This window comes from Pinus tabuliformis, chromosome 3_2, assembly GCF_031772625.1.
Source record: "Pinus tabuliformis cultivar Carrire ecotype Pingquan chromosome 3_2, CPIR1, whole genome shotgun sequence".
Lineage (NCBI taxonomy): Eukaryota > Viridiplantae > Streptophyta > Pinopsida > Pinales > Pinaceae > Pinus > Pinus tabuliformis.
The window spans coordinates 908,875,344-908,893,600 of NC_142302.1; the positions used below are offsets into that span (position 1 = coordinate 908,875,344).

Consider the following 18,257-nt stretch of genomic DNA (forward strand, 5'->3'; position numbering starts at 1 on the left):
CAACAGCATTAACCAGAGCCTTTACTGCATAATCTTTCAAATTTTCCAAAACATTACATAGAGGAAAGTTGAACCTCTATTAAAACATGTGGTCATAAAAGAAAATGAGGAATATTATTTATCTAACTCATATCTACATGTTGGTCTCCTGGTGACCATAAATGCAAGTAAAGATGTCATCTATATAAGTTGTCCAATGCATATCCTTTAAAGTTAGGGTTTCTTATAAGGATGGTTTTGAATTTCATATGAAAATGATAAGTTTATCATAACTAGAGCTTAACAAAATAATTCATGTTAAAGCTATGAGTATTTCAACTTTAAAGTAATTGTTGAGGTACACTCACGAAAATGCAGCTCATGTCAAGTTCAAGCATAGAATCCCTATAAAAGTGGACATAGTTCCTCAATCTGCTCTAAATCCTCCAAAATTTTGAGCAAACGGTTTTGATTGTAAAAAAACTTTTCCTTTTTCTCTCCTATATCAAGTCTTCAAATTGAAAGTGAAGTAAATTGTGAAAATGCATTACTGGTTGGAACATTAGTGTCGTGCATTCCTAAGTGTTGATGGTGGCTGGAATTGTAACATGGTACACCTAATCTCAAAGAAACTGTGCCACAATCTACTTAGTTTCTTGACATCCTGGGGGCAACCAACAAATTTACATTCTATTTCACAAGAGACTTGCAACAAGAATCTAGGATCAAGTGGCTTGTTAATCAAGAATGATCTACAATATCCCAACATTCAAACATATTGGAACATTTGATCTCCCTATCGAAGGTTCTTTGGTCTATAACTTCATCTTATAGTTGATATCATGTCATCCTTTCAAAAAAAATCCAGCCAAATTAATTTTTCAGAGAATTCTATTGAACATACACCTAAGATGAAGAAAATCTTGGAGTGATATTTCTTCACATTATTTAGTATATGTTTGACTTTTCTCCGAGAAAAAATACTAAATTATAACTTACTAGATAAATAAGAGTTCATGTCATATTTTTTGACTCAGATATTGGCCTCTAGTGATTTTGTTTCATCATTATAGATGGAAAAAACTAGCAAGATGAACAAAAGTGGCTACAAGAATTTTTTGTGCGAACGCACAAGAAAAACATTGTTTGATTAAAGGCATCTATAAAATGTTCATGACTATGTTGAATCTAAAGACACTGTATTTTTCTATTCTTAATCGGTTATTTGCCAAGGCCAGGATGCAATCCTATCAACTCAGGCTCAACTGGAAGACATAATCATTATCCAACCATGCTAACAAAGAAAGCATAAGAAGGCATATGTTTGTTCTATTCATTATGAAGATATGACGTTTTAGAATACTTTGCCGCATAATAAAATTGTGGCCTTAAATTCTTGAGTTCCTGCAATTGGTGACAAATCAAACCATCAAAAAATTGAGATAACCCTTTCAGCATTAGCATTTCACTTCCAAACATTTGTAGGATGGTGTTTTCCTTAAATTCATTCCAGCATCATCAAAAACGTAAAGATAAGATGAACTGTCTTTTCTGAAAAAGGGTTTTCAACTTTTTTAAGTTAATAAAAAATGCAAATGGAGAAACAAAGACAAATGCAAATATCTAAAACCAGTTACAACAAAAAAATGAAAAGGAATTATACAGTCACTGCATCTCATGCTGGAACAGACAGCAGAAGGCGAGTTAAGCATTGCCCCTCACGCTTTCAGCCTCAAGATTAATTCATTTCTTCGGTTCCAGAGTTCATCATAGAGCTACAACAACTCCCCTTCATGCCCGGTCCAGGAAGGCAAGATCATTTCACCATGTTCTTCCGCTCCAAGGGTATTTCAGTCTTGAATGGTAGAAAAGCTATTGTAAAGGGTTCTTTACAAGTTACAACCCCCACTACTAGTCCAACGACCTCTTCTCAGCCTGGAGCACTCACTTGATGACATCATCAAGCTCTACATCAGGAATTTTATTGTGATTGTGAGAATTGCACACTCTTCCAGACTCAAACTCCCTTTCCCATTTCTTCAATCTATTCTTATACTTCCTGTCAATTGTCTTCTACATTGTACATGGCTTCCTTCACTTACTTTTTTATCTTCCTACATTATTGATCGCCTAGATTTGTTTTTTTTGGGTAGGAGATGCATTAGACACTCATTGTGATATTTTTGCCCACCTTACTCTTGAGTCCCATTGACCTTTCTTTAGCCATGAACTCACACTACTATAATTTCAGTTTCAATTTCAATTCCTAAGTATGTCCAAAAATAATGGTTGAATGAAAGTTGGATTTCTATAATTTGTTATGGTAAACATCTCCAAATAAATAGCTAATTGCAAGTTGGATCTTATACATGCAGATGTAGAGCATCTCCAAAAGAACATCCAAATGCAAGTAGTACTCATTATTTGATCAGTTGTACAGTAGTTTTCTCTTTCCCTGAACATCAATTGTGAGTTGTGGACTCCATGTTTCTGAGTCAGAGGTAAATAGTCTCACAAGAAACAAAGGAGAAGAGGTGGGAAATATGTGAGACAGTTGAGCGACTGTGGGAGATATGGCGGACTGTGGGAAAACTACTCATATCCAGTTCTTTAGATGCTAGCAGATAGTAGGTGTTGGATGCAATACTCAAGCAGCCAACTGAAGGAAGAATATGTCCTCCAATCTCTTATTGGAAGGAGAATTCCCTCCATAGACAAGCAGTCCTTTACTTCCACAACAAGAGCCTACAGAAAACGCAGACCATCCGCGGGGTCCAGGATGACTTTCACCACCAACATCTTCGACTCGGATCCACTCCAGCGCCTCGGTGTCCAGAGCGAAGACATCGCCGCAGAAGGAGCCGGCCCCCATATGACCCAGGTCACTGGGATCGACCTCCCCTCCATAGACAGCGATGTATTTTCCCACGGCAGCACAGGCAAAGACGCTACGAGGGGTGGGCTTGACTTCTCCCTTCACCTCAACCTCTTCCCACAGATTCGTGCACAGGTCGAAGCAGTGGATGTCGGAGAGCTCGTGCTTGCCGCCGAAACCAAAGATAACCCACACCTTGTTGTCCACCACAACAAGCCCTGGTCCTCCCCTGGGCACCAGTTTGCTCTCCGGAGGCGGGGCGGGGAGGGCCTTCCATTTCCCTTCCTCCACATTGAACGCCCACAGATCGTTCATGCGGCCCTTTTCCCCACACCCGCCGAACACATAGACCTGGTTATCGTCTGCTGCCATTGCATGATAGCTCCTGCAAGCATAACAGGCAGGCTAATTTTTCATTCATTTGCCCAAAGATTTACAGAGACCAGTAAGATTAGCCAAAATTTCTAAACTTCAAAATCAATTTTCATCTTTACTATTTTCCTATAGAAGTCTGTGCAAAAGAGAAAAAATCTGTGCAAAAGAGCATACAGTCATATTAGAACCTGTGGGGTGGGCCGTCTGCTTCGGAGATGAGGTTCCACTGGCAGGAATTCGTATCGAAGGAATAGAAGTGGTTGAGCTCCTTGTGGTGCTGGTCTCGGCCACCAAAGAGATAAATGACAGTGCCGATAGGGACCATGGTGACCCCCACTCTGGGAGGCGGTGCCTCTCCCTTGGCATCCGCCACGGACCAGGAATTGTCCTCCAGATCCAAGATATGCATCAAATTGTCCACTGGCACGCGCGGCTCCACCTCTCCACCGAACACATACGCTTTTTTCCCACCACTGCAACTGCATGGGAGCTCCGCGCTTTCGGCCCCCCTTCCTTCTGATTCACCTGCACCGTCCATTACCCTCATTTTCAATACAATGCTCTAGCGAAACGGACTATCTATCAAAGAATTAAATTAGCAAAGATGAAGATCAGAGCGATACCTGTAGCCATTTCCCCTGCGTGATCACCATCGGACAAGCTTCTGGGTGCAATGCTTCGAGATCAGATCAGAGCACTCTCCTGCTGGAAGTAGGAATGGATGAATTCATAGAGTTCACAGTCAACTATACTCACCAAAAAACAAATTGGGTTGGGGCCCGGGGCAGAGGAACAAGGCCCCTCAGGTAATATGCTCTGTAGTGTTTCTTGTTTTTATTGTTTTATAAATTCAGAGGAGTCCATAGCTGGTTGAAATTGTCAAATTTCCTTAGTTGCCATTATAACCTGTAAATGAGTGTGACCACTCAAACTGGGATGTTAAGAACTAAGAACTGAGTTACAGTTGAGCGACTGTGGGAGGTATGGTGGACGGGCTCGACAAGGTACAGCGACCAAAGGAGAATGGTACAACTATAGGTAAGGCGAGGAGCAGAAGACGTGAGAGGGAGGGCAATGTTTGCAAACAGGTATGGCGGAGGATGTCGTGTCAATCGAGAGATGCAGAAACGCGTAGGTATGGAAAACTGGGCTGAAAGCAAGCTGGATTAGTTGGAGAGACAACCACGTGACAAAATTTCACTGGTTGGAAGGGCGAAATTCAAACTCTCTCATTAGCCGGGGTGAATAGTGTGTTCGCATCCCAAATCAGCAAAGAAAGCTTTCGACGTAAATATTTGAATGTAAATTATAAATTTTAATATGCATCATACGTCTCATGTTAAAGGAAAAAAAAAGTGTATTCATAGTTAGACTTTGGTTTTGCATTTGTTGGTTAACTATTTAATTATATAGTTTCGTTTTTTTAGATTAAATATTTTATTTTATTTTTACAATTTTCTTAGATTTCTATGTATGGATGTTAAGATGTTATAATTTTTTTAATAGTTTGGTTCTTTAAATGGTAAATTAAGGCAAAATACAAACTCTAAAATTGTGTTTTTGATGGTGAATGAATGGAATTTAACTTTATAAAAAAGAAAAAGGTGTATTTATAGTTAGTCACATGATAATAATTAAATAAGAAGATAATAATCACATATGCTGTTATTATGAATTACATTATGGACAAACTAAAATCAAGGCCCTATCGTTCCTTGCGGCTTAGTTTAATTATTGATTTTTGACTAGTGAAATTTCATTTGTATTATAGTGTATTACATAGATACACCTTAATATGGTTGGTTTTTAGAAAAAAATCACTACAAACATTCTCAGAAGTTGCAACCCATAAGCAAGTTGCTTGGAATCATTATAGAAAAAGGACCAAACCATTTTTATTGGACATTCCAAGAAACCCATTAAATACCCAAAAATCGTTTAACAAAAGGAAAGTTAGATAACTTGAAAATATTTTACAGATGAATCACATAGAGATGACTTTGGACAAAATTGAAAAATCGCTTCATTTGCTTGTTTATGAAATAAAAATGAATTTGAACAAAATTGAAAAATCGCTTCATTTTCTCCTCTATGAAATAAATGGTGGCATATTTCCAAAGATTTTTATTGTTTTGTGGTAGTTGTTACAAGTTAAAATTTCTGCTACGAATGAACAATTTGGACCTAAAAATTGCTTCTTATGAGAGAAAGTTTGGATTTTATTGCATATCCGAATTTCTAATGATATATTCCCCTCCTTACAATGCCTTGTAACTTTATCACATAAGACGAAATTGGGACTTATATGTGGTACTATATTGCTTGTTTATCAGGTTCATATATAAGTTCTCAAATTTGAGTAAATTTCATATAACCATCATGGTCTAGCAATACTTAATTTCATTTTGATTCATTCTATAATCCAAAGAAAACATGAATATCATGATTTTCCAGATCTTAAACACAATTTCCTACTAATTTTTATTTTCTGTGAATATAATGCCTCTTTGATTATTTTGATCCCATGGATCAAATTCTGGAAACACTCCAAAGCTATGAAAACATAACAGGTTTAGAATAAAATTTTAAGCCCTTGATGAGATCATGTGTATCTCCTACAATCACTTTAAACCTACAATTATCTTGTTATGCCATGCTTTTAGTAGTTTAATCTATCTGTTAATATGATTTTCTTGTTAAGCCCTGCTTTTAGTGGTTCAATGTACCTATTAATCTAATGTAAAGATATGGTTAAAATTATTTCAATAATTGTTCTTTTGTTCTCCTTCAAACTGGAGGATGTTGACAATAGTCAGAGTCCGACCAATGTAAAGAGACTTTAACTATACATGTTTGACCAGTGATGTGATTCTACCACTAAGAATACAAAAGAATGTGAAACCAGCTAAAAACACATAAGATACATAACCAATAGTTAATTTGACCAAATGTGGTTTACTCTAAAGTACCAATTCAAGATGCAATGATTTCCAGCTTTTTTTCAACCTTTTAACTTTAAGCATAAGGTTAACATTCAAGACTGGCATCATCATAAGAATAGAACAATACAAAATACAGTCATAAATGCCTAGACTCATGGGAAAATTCTATCACTAAGAATGCAGAATAATGTAAAACAAGCTAAAACGATTTAGCTACACACCATCGATGGCTTATTTGACCAGTACTTTTCACTTACCATAAAAATGAATATTCAATTAAATCTTAATCCAAACCTTGATATCGCTTTAAAATAACAAACAATTAAGGCTTGACACAAGATTGAAGTCTTCTAGGTAATACTTGTGTGCCTATGCTTCCAGTGCTAGGCATGAAAGAAACAAACAAACATAACATGGTGCATTTCAAATATGATAATTTGGTAATGAAACAGAAATCACTAAATAGTAGGATGGCAAAAATATTTAAAGAAATCATTGTAATGACATTGAACCTGTGATAATAAATAGGATTGTTATGTAGCTAAATAGATATTCTTACAACGATGCCCAAAGTGTCGCTATCCATTTTCTCTTTTCGTGCAATCAAGATGTATCTATAAATGCACACAGCATCACATTGTGTTCTTGGTGGAGGTTGTTCAACATTATTAGTTGAAATTTGGAGATCATTTGTATTTGTTTGGTAAATTTAAACATGGCAGAAGACAATTTTTTACTAAACAGGAAATACAACTTCTATTTCTATCCTCCAACCAAAATATTAAAGTATCACTCAATGCCTGTTGGGGCTTAGAAGAGAAAACTTTGCCAACCCTTATGCAGAAACATAACATAAACTCTAAGAAATGAAGAACGCAATTGACTCCATCTTGTCCATAATCAAATAGATTGCTAAAATGCCTTTGATTGATTTTTCAGCTATGTTTGGTTGTTTGGAGTGGAGAGATATGTAATACCCAGTTTCGGTTTTCCTAATGAAAGATCGCAACTTTTCCTATCTTTTTATGACTAAGAACTGCAGTTGCTACAAGTGACTGCAACTTTTCTGGCTTTTCCTTGGCAGTCTATCTAATTCTATTCCAGAAGAGGCAAAATGCTTTTAGCAAGAAGGTTTTCCCGTGAGAAGGGAGAAGATAGATATGCCATTTTGTACGGGGAAAACTTGTTCTTCGCATAACGCTTTCAGTGAGTCAGATCAATCATATAATCATGAGGACGACTAAGATGCTGAAAATTCTGGTTCTAATTCCCACTACTATTCATTGGCAGAGTCAAGAAATATCTTTGGAAAACTTGTTCTTCGCATAACGCTTTCAGTGAGTTAGATCAATCATATAATCATGAGGACGACTAAGATGCTGAAAATTCTGGTTCTAATTCCCACTACTATTCATTGGCAGAGTCAAGAAATATCCATGAAAGATTCCAATGCGAACGCATTGCAGTGTTGAAGTATTCTTATTGAGATTTCTGGACCTTGATGCAGGGAATTGTAGATTCCCATAATTGGATGGACTAGCATTGTTTAGATGAGATTTTGGTGTGTGAAATTAGACACAATCAAATAAATTATTAAAGATACAGTGATTTTTGTGCTTTTCAATCCATTTCCAAGGGAAATGCAACTAATCACATTCCCACAACTACTCATAACAACCAAAATCATAAAGTATTATTAATCTAGATCACAAATAAATAAAATATTAATTATCCAGTATCGTGGTTAATGAAGGCTTTGTGTTGTTAAGATATTGAAATCCATGACTCGCCATCAGCAGTGTGACTCCACGCATGCTTTTCTATGTTCAATTTCACATATTTAACAAGTTATATTCCCTCATTCACATATTTACATTACAGTTTAAAAATATAAATTGCTCCCATCCACGAGAATACTATAGAGCCACGTTGTCAACACAGGCAAATAATTGTTGTACTCGATATAATTTATTTTAGTGGTTGGATGATGGGTTAAGGCGCTATGAATTGTGTGCACTGGAGTCAGCTGAGCAGCTTGTTGGTACATTGGTGTCAAATCTGCGCTAGGAACTATGTGAGGTGGAGTCAGCAGGATAGGCGGAGGAGCTTGTTTGTACAATCTAATCATCATTACTCAATAAGAGGAAGAGTGGAGCATCTAATGAGATTTAAGAAAATTAAAATAAAATATTTAAAAATAAATAAATAAAATTAGTTTGCTAATGTTAACTTTACAAAATAAGATTAAACGTTTGATCAAATCTGCAACTAATTCATAATCAAAGAGATATCCAATACATATATCCACTGCTTGCAGTAGGGATAATAAAGTTGAGAAAAGAAGGTTTCACAAATTGAAATTCATATATAAAGATTTAGATCATAAACATAAAGAAAATCGATATTCATAGGTTAAAAATGGAAACAATTAGATTCACAAAACATGTGATCACACAACCATTTTATCTTTTTTCTCTAATTGTAGACAACTTATTGAAGATAGGAATAATGATGAAGTGTTTACTAGTGATTACAATACCTGCCTATTTGAAATATAAAATAATAGGGGCAAGGTAGGTGGTAGTGTTAAAGAAGACAACTTTATGGCTAGTGCTTCGCCAATAAGTGAAGGTATTTGTAACTTTGTATCTTTGATATTGTAGGCTTGCGGGCATTCTCTCTTGAAGAAACACAAATAATCACTGTGAGGGGATAGGGGAACTACTTGGGTTATAATGTATGTTTTTAGTCTTGGGAAAACAAGAAAACCAAGGGTTTGGAAATGCATCCCGATGCTTTTTGAGGGGATTTGGCCACACAATCTTAGAGATAGAGCTCTTTTCATTTGAAATGAATATTGTAATGGTCTTTATTTGGTGGCGATGACTTCAAGGCAAATTAGACTTATGGAAACAACTTTGGATCAAAAAATATGCAAGACATATACCATTACAACAACTTATTAAAACACCTTCCTTTTAACCCTATACAAAAATTACCTACAAACGGATTCTTAAAACATAAAAATATAGAATGTGAGAACATAAACAAAAAACATACACAAAGATCCTCTCTTGGAACCCAAACCGGGAAAACCAAATTGATCTTTCATTATATTCCTTTCAATGTTACAATATATTTTATACATGATAAACCATTCATAGACCCTAATCCATTAACCTTGGATTAGAACATAACCATAATTCCCTTGACCAGATCCATAAAATACCATGGGAAAAAAGCCATCATGCCTAAAACCATGCACAAAACCATGGGTAGGTTTGTCCACCATCTTTGGGTCCACCCAACCATTATTGGGTCTACATAAAAAAAATCTTGAGGCACTGCCTGGGACCCCGTGTAAAGGGGCTACTGCCCCCTGCAAAACCCCTAGAAGGGGGGGCTTGTTGAGAAATCTAGGGGCAACAAGTTAGGTGATTTCTCTTACTTTGATAACTACTTGTGATGTATTACTTAAGTTAATTAGCTTCTTCTTTTACTTGATTATATTTAGTGTTATTTTCATAAAACAACTACCAAACCATTAATAACAACAAGACAAGTGGACATAAGATATAGGCAATCAATCAGGGTCAAAACCTCTCCTCTTGAGAGGAAAACTCACAAGAATTATTCTCTTCTTATAGAACTTCAATTGATGAATTCCAAGACCTATGACCCTTGACCAAGGCCCCTCCAAGACCAAGTCAAACCTTTCCTCCTTGATGAGTTTTCCTTCCAACAACTTTGACCTCAAAAACTTCTACAATTTCGACCCCCCAATAGATTCTTCTGCAACTTTGACCTCCAACAGTTTCTTCTGCAGAAACCCTAGGTGACACGTGTGAGAGAATGATAGTGATTTTTTCCTTCTTTCTCCTTCACTTGAGATGAATCCTTCTCCTTATCAACTCAACTTGCAAGGGAGACTTCCTTTGACCCAAAGCTCGACTCTCTTGGAGTGACTACAATTCGATACTTGTTGTTGCAGAAGGATGCCCTAATACACTTTGCACATGTGAGAAAGATGGCCCAAAAACAGTCCCAAAAACTTGATTTCTTCTGCTGACTTTCACCTCTTCTTCCTCACTCCTCCTAGGTTTCTTTCTCATTTTTATTGAACTTCTATTGTTGTTGGATGAGTGTCTTCTTGAATGAGGTTGATTGCTCCAATATATAGGCTTCCTTGAGACCTCAACAAGTCCGAATTGTTCTTCTAGATAAGTCGACTTGTTGTTTTGAAGGCTTACTTGTTGATTGCACCATGACAAGGATTTGGAGGGTCTTTGACTCTAGTTTGACTCAAATAATTTTTTTCTTTACAATATGTAACATTCCCAAATGGTTCTTCAATACATGATAATGACTCAATTGACCTAGAAGCACTCAATGGGTGCTTGACCTAAAAATAAATTTCCCTTGAGCATGAAACTCATGCCTTAAAAATGACAATAAATTTATTTTTCTCTTTACATAAAAATCATGATTACATATGTCATTATGAATAGCGAACCTAGTTACGTGTTTCAACACTCCCTCTTATCTAAGGAGGTATTCATAATTCATACAAGGTACTTGAACATTCTCAAACTGAAGAATTCTCATAAGAAGAGTCAAATTGGTAAGCCATTTCATAAGCTACTCTCCTTAGCTTATGTCAGAGCATCTCATCATACAAACCAACATTATCACACAAAAAGGCCTTGACTAACAACTCCATCTCTCCACAAGATCAGAGGACAATGTTGGCGAGACTAATGACTGAAAGACACCATCAGCATTGTCTCTCAAGGCACATACCCCACCCGCGTGTTCACAGGGTATGTCCTTTTAGGACAATTCCTATCCTGAAATAACACATCCTCAAGGAATTTCCTCTTCGACTACTCTTATTTTGGATGCCCTACCTCATCCTCAAAGAGTATAGGAATCAATATCAGATGCTTACCCAATCCTCCATTCTTTCTTCACAATATGAAGACAAGAATGATGTGTCTATCTCTCCCTCTCGAGTAGGGAAGATACACCCATTCCTATAAAAGGAATGTACCCAAGCTCCCTCTTATCCATGGACTTATCCAAGCTCCCTATTACCCAGGGACTTATCCAAGCTCCCTCTTAACTAGGGACTTGTTACCAACAACAACTCTCAGCTCTTTGGTGGAGATCATGGTACTATCAGTTGCTTGTAGGGATCCTCTTTTCGATGTCATGAACTGCATCTTCTTCATTATGAAGCCTTCATCTTTCGTAGGGAATCGCTCATCCATAACATTCCTTCATATCAATCATGTCATCCTTTTCTTTATCATAAAGTGATCTTATAGTAAACATATGGATTTTCTTCATCCACCTACCTTTTCCAAGTCATGTTACTTTCATGATATTTTATATATTTTCATTTGTAGGTTACATCTACAACTCTCTTTCGGTAGCCCTATTTCAACTCAACCAAATGTTGTTCGAAAATAAAAATGAACATTAAATCAAACTTACCATTTACGATGCCCTTTCATTATGGCATTTGCTTGCTTACAACATCAACATCCTGCACATTCATAAACACATCTTCAAGACATTAAATGTCAAGGGTCTCCTTCCTTTACAAACTTTATCAAAGTCTTCATGTCTTCTTCATGGAGATGTTCAAGCCAATTTTCTTAGTCATTGGATGTTAATCACTTATCTTATCTTATGTGACCATAGTTGCATTTCTCATTAACTCCTCTTCCTTTCCTCACATATTCTTCCCATAAACTTCTACACATAGTTACTTCATCTTTTCTCACCTACCTCATATTTATATGAGGACATATTATGTTGATTTCATCTCGTAAATATGTGAACTAGCTCAAGACATATGTCTTCATGCACCTTACCAAAGGAAGAGATCCTTCTTTCATGCTCATGAGATATATCATTTACCCATGTTGTTTGCAACTATATGTTGACATGACTTAATCTATCAAATACATGCATACATACCTATTTTCTCCTTTAGGTTATCTAGACCTCCTTTGGTAGCTTCCTTTCCTTGCTTGAAAGTACTTGACATGTTTCACTCCTTTCTCAACATACCATCCTCCTTCTAAATAATGGATCGCACACAAGGTGGAATGTAGACCATCAACGAGAAATTGCTTCTTCCAAGTAGAGTTGAATCTTCTAGCGATGATTCCAGTGGCGGATCTTGATCATCCTCATCCTATAGATGCTCTTTCCTAATAATGATGATGTACGATGATTTTTTCTATCATACTAGATGACTTTCTACTTTCAATGAGGTTACCAAGAGCTACTTCCTATTTGTGATGAAAACTACATTCATGTATACTTCTACATCAGCTATCCTTCCATGCCTTCTATGATGAAGTCATCTTAATTCCAATTCTAATGCATCATATTATTCTTATGATGCTTCCTACCATGATTGATATATCTTACAAAAACTGAAAAGAACAAAGTGAAGGAGATTATTTTAGTCATAGTAGAGATATTTAAATTCCTCCTTCTTTGATTTCCTCTTTTGAGGTTCTCCCACTTCTTCGGTGATATGGGCTTCATTCCTTTTTTTCCTTTTCTTTTTGTCTTCCTTGAATTTAGGAAAATCTCTCTTGTAATGCCCATATTCCTGACATCCATAGCATTGGATATTTGACATATCGATCTTCTTCTTTTTTTATGAGGACCTAACTTCCCAAACTTTCCTTTTCTCTTAGCCATGGCAGCAATGCTTGAACTTGTTCGTTTGATCCTACATTGCCTTTTGCCTTCAACCTAGTTTCTTCAATCTTACACAATGACCAAAGTTCATTGAATGGGGTAGCTTCCTTCTTTCCGTATATGCTTGATACAAAGTTTCTCCATTTCTCTGGTAGTGCATTGAGCACAATTGTGGTCATCTCTCTATCAGGCATTATTTCCCCCAACTCTTGCAGTTGATCTCATATTTCTGACACTCTCATAAGATATGAGGCTATTCATTCTTCTTTTGATACCTTCATCTTATATAGCTTGGTTCTCAAAGATATTACTTCTCATGCAGTGCTTACAGAGAATAATTCTACCAATTTGTCATAGATGTCTTTTGAATTTTCCAATTTTGCTACTTAAGGGATGAGAAAATCCTTGATTGATTATATAAGGATTCTTTGAGCCCTTATTTCCCCCTTAATATACTTTGTTATATGCGTGAGCTTCTTCCTTTGGTGGTTTGACAATTAAACCCTTAACATGTCCAATGACTTCATTTTCTATGAGGATCAAATATATCCTCTTCTTCCATGCAAGGAAATTTGATGACCCAACCAATTTGTTGCTTTCCTTGCAAAATGAAGTCATTTTGATAGATTCAGACATAGATATAAATATACTTACTTGTCAAGTGAATATGCTTCTTTGATGATGATATCTTCAACTTGATGCCTTTCTTGATGATGTTGATGATAGAAGATGTCTTCTTGATGAAGATGTTTTTCCTTCAAAAGTGATCCTTGACTCAAAGAGAGGGAGATCACCTTGATTCCTTGATGATGATGACACCACCTTTTATTGCTTCCTTGGATGATATTGTAGAATGTGGTGGCTTTCCCAAGGTGCTTCAAATTTATAGTATTATTTGATCGAGTGGATGTTGGGTCCTTGAGGTCTTATTTTCTTTGTGATGAAGATTGTTCAATGTGTAAGCTTCCCAAGAATGCTTCAATTGAAGAACTTTTCTTTAAATGAGCTAGGGTTTTGAGGTCTTATTTGATGCTACTTTATTACTTTCTTCAAGATGATGAGAGGGTTATTCCTTCTTGGTGATTGATATTATTGATGTTCCGTAGATGATATTCTTATGCTTCAGCCCTTGAGTATCCTTCTTTAAGTTTCCTTTCCTTGTCTTGTCACCTTAACTTTGATACCATGTTGAGAAATCTAGAGGCAACAAGTTAGGTGATTTCTCTTACTTTAATAACTACTTGTGATGTGCTCCTTAACTTGATTAGCTTCTTATTTTACTTGATTATATCTAGTGTTCTTTTCATCAAACAACTACCAAACCATAAAGAACAAATAAGACAAGAAGACACAAGATATAGGCGATCAACCAGGGCGAAAACCTCTCCTCCTGAGAGGAAAACCCATAAGAATTCTTCTCTTCTTATAGAACTTCAGTTGATGAATTCCAAGACCTATGAACCTTGAACAAGACCCCTCCAAGACCTATGAACCTTGAATAAGACCCCTCCAAGACCTATGAACCTTGAATAATACCCCTCCGAGACCAAGTCAAACCTTTTTTCCTTGATGAGTTTTCCTTCCAACAATTTTTACCTTAGCAACTTTTGCAATTTCAATCCCCTAGCAAATTCTTCTGCAACTTCAACCTCCATCGGTTTCTTTTGAAGAAATCCTAGGTGACACATGTGAGAGAATGATAGTGAATTTGTCCTTCTTTCTCCTTCTCTTGAGATGAATCTTTCTCTTTATTGAATCCACTTGCAAGGGAGACTTCCTTTGACCCAAACCTCACCTCTCTTGGAGTGACTACAATGCGATACTTGTTGATGCAGAAGGATGAACTAATACACTCCACACGTGTGAGAAAGATGGCCCAAAAACAGTACCAAAAAGTTCATTTCTTCTTTTGACTTTCACCTCTTCTTCATCACTACTTCTAGGTTTCTTTCTTATTTTGGTTGAACTTCTTTTGTTGTTGGATGCGTGTGTACTTGAATGAGGCTGAGGGCTCCTATATATAGGCTTCCTTAAGTCCTCAATAAGGCTGACCTTTCCTTATAGATAGGCCAACTTGCTCTTTTGAAGGCCGAATTGTTGATTACACCATGACAAGGTCTTGGAGGGTCTTTGACTCTAGTTTGATTCAAATGCAAAATTTCTTCACAATATGTAACATGCCCAAGTGGGTCTTCAATACGTGACAAAGATTCAATTGACCTAGAATCATTCAATGGGTGCTTGACCTAAAAATAAATTTCCCTTGAGCATGAAACCCATGCCCCAATAATGATAACATATTTATTTTTCTCTTTACATAAAAATCACGATTACATGTGTCATTATGAATATCGAACCTGGTTACATATTTCAACTGAGTTGTCGCCCCCGCTATGCCCGACACAACGTAACAAAACCTACAACTAGTCGTGGAAAGAATATAACACATACCCAAAATTCTCCCACTTCTTGGTTTCTTTCCACATAAGGGGTTGCAGAAGTGCACAATCATTGGTCCCAGGTTGCAACACCCATTGTTTCTCCACACCAAGAAAACTTCTCAATGCTCACAAACTTTGTTAATGCATCTGTAACATTCTTCAAAATGTCCACCTTTACTAGCAACACATTTTTCTCTTCAACCATATCCCTCACAAAGTGATACTAAACATCAATATGCTTTGTCTTCGAATGATAAGCAGGGTTCTTTGCCAAGAAAATTGCACTTTGGTTGTCAGAGTCTATCCTTATAGCTTGTTGTACCAACCCAATACTTGAACACAATCTCTGTGACCAAACTGCTTCCTTGCTTGTATGAGTGGTTGTCATGTATTCAACCTCTATAGTTGAAAGTGCCACTGCAAAATGTTTGTTGCTCATCTAACTGATTGCTCCTCCAAATAGGTTAAACACATACCCACATGTAGATCTCATATAATCTAATCTCTAGCCCAGTTCGCATCAACAAAGCCATGTATTTCCAACACTTTGTACAATCTTGGTCTTACTTGGTAGCACAAACCATAATCACTAGTGCCACGCAAAAACCTGAAAAATTGCTTCACTATTATCCAATGCACTTCCATAGCTTTGACATAAACTTGCTCAATACTACCATTGCATGTGCAATGTTTGGTTTGGTACAAACCATTCCATACATCAGGCTTCCAACTACACTCGCATATGGAACACGGGACATGTCCTCTTCCTCTTCCTATGTATTAGGACATTATTCAACAGATAACTTTGCACCTACAAGAACAGGAACCTTCACAAGTTTACTATCATGCATATTAAACCTCTGCTATATTGTCTCGACATACTACCTCTACTTTAACTAGAGCTTCCTCTTTACCTGATCTTGTTTAATTTTCATGCCCAAAATATAGTTTGCAACTCCAAGATCCTCCATGTTGAATTTAGAGAACAATTGGGTCTTCAAATCCTAGATAATTTCTTTATTGTTTCCAATAAGAAACATACCATCCACATACAAGACCAAATAAATAACACATTCACCAATTAATTTTAAATACACACAGTGATATGCTTTTCTCCTTGTGAATCTAAGTCCCTATATATATATGTATCAAATTTTTTATACCACATCCTTGGGAACTGCTTTAACCCATACGAAGACTTTTTAAACCTTCATACCCATTCTTTCTTACCCTTCACTGTAAATCCTTCTAGTTGCTTCATGTAAATCTCTTCTTCCAGATCCCTGTGAAGAAATGGTGTCTTCACATCCATTTATTCTACCTCGAAATCAAAAGCAGCAACAACAGATAAAATTAATCGAATTGAAGCTAACTTGGAAACAAGAGAAAAAAATATCACCAAAATCAATTCCTGACACCTAGGAATAACCTTTTGCTACCACCTGAGTGTTGTATTTCTCCACCTTGCCTTTTGCTTTCATCTTCTTCTTAAATACCCATTTATTGCTAATGGGCCTCCTTCCAGTTAGTAACTCCACTAGATCCCAAGCCTCGTTTTTGTCAAAGGATTCCATTTCTTAAACCATGGCCTTTTTCCAGAGTTTTCCATCCTCTGAATACACTGCCTCCACGACAGTTCTAGGATCATCATACGTAATAGGTAAAGCAAAATTTGAACAGAAAGAAAATGGAGTATACCTCTCTAGTTGCCTTCTCTCTCGAATCGATCTCATAAAAAATGGAGTGTGTGGCTCTTCCTCTTTCGATTCATGTTCCTCCGTAGAGTCTGATTCTTCATCCTTCATCTCAAACTCTATCTTCTTTGGTTTGTTCTTCTTTGGTAGGACTTCATGTTTAATAACATCTTTCACTTCTCTAAACACCACATCTTGACTGTACACAACCTTCTTTATTTTTGGGTTCCAAATCTTGTAACCTTTTAAATGATCATTATACCTAATAAAGATCCACATTTTAGATTTACTATCCAACATGGTTCTTTTTTCCTTTGGAACATGTACATATGCATTGCAGCCAAATACCATGAGATGTGAGAGAGAGGGTTTCTTACTATTCCATACCTCATGTGGAGTCTTATCCTCCAATGTTGATGAAGGTGATCTGTTAAACAAGTAACATGCAATATCCACTACCTTTGCCCAAAATTCTCACATGAATCCAGTGCCACTGAGCATGTTTCTTGTCTTTTCCATCAATGTCCTGTTCATTCCTTCTGCAACTCCATTTTGTTGAGGTGTGTATGGAATAGTCTTATGTCATGCTATACCACATTTCTTACAGAACTCTTCAAATTCCTTCTTTCATAACTCTCCATCTTTATCTGCCCTCAATACCTTGATCTTCTTCTCTGTCTGATTTTCCACTAGAGCCTTAAATTTTTTAAACTTGTCAAAGACTTCAGATTTCTTCCCAAGGAAATATATCCATGCATTCGTCGAGAAGTCATCGATAAGTGAGACATAGTACATAGACTTTCCGAGTGATAGTATGGGCACAAGTCCAAACACATCGTTGTGCACAAGCTCTAATATCCCTTTCACCTTCTTAACACTAGAGGGGGAACTCACTTGATTTTGCTTCCCATATACATAATGTTCACAGAAATCAAAATCTAAAGAACAACTAGACATACCTTTTACCATACCATTACTATGCAGTATTCAAAGTCTCTTCTCTCAAATGTGTCCTAGTATTTGATGCCACAACATAGTCTTTTCACCAGAGATTACAAGATTTTCTGCTCCACTTTCGAGAACAACAAAACTATTGCACCCATCAATAACAATGCTACCTAGAAGTTTGTATAGAGTTCCGATTAGAACGCCCCTCATCAATACCAGTGCTCCCCGAACCATCTTGCAAGTATCTTTATCGAACACTATTTTTACACCTGCAACATCC

General features: G+C 36.6%; 1 protein-coding gene across 1 annotated transcript; it reads right to left on the reverse strand.

The window, feature by feature from the left end:
- Nucleotides 1–2,428: 2,428 nt before the first annotated feature.
- LOC149183570 (thiohydroximate-O-sulfate sulfur/sulfate-lyase (nitrile-forming) NSP1-like) lies at nt 2,429–3,678 on the reverse strand. Its single transcript, XM_089417192.1, has 2 exons — nt 3,418–3,678; nt 2,429–3,239 (listed from the first exon to the last, which is right to left on the reverse strand). The coding sequence occupies exons 1-2, from the start codon at nt 3,636–3,638 to the stop codon at nt 2,627–2,629; spliced, it is 834 nt and encodes a 277-aa protein (XP_089273318.1). The 5' UTR covers nt 3,639–3,678; the 3' UTR covers nt 2,429–2,626.
- Nucleotides 3,679–18,257: the final 14,579 nt, after the last annotated feature.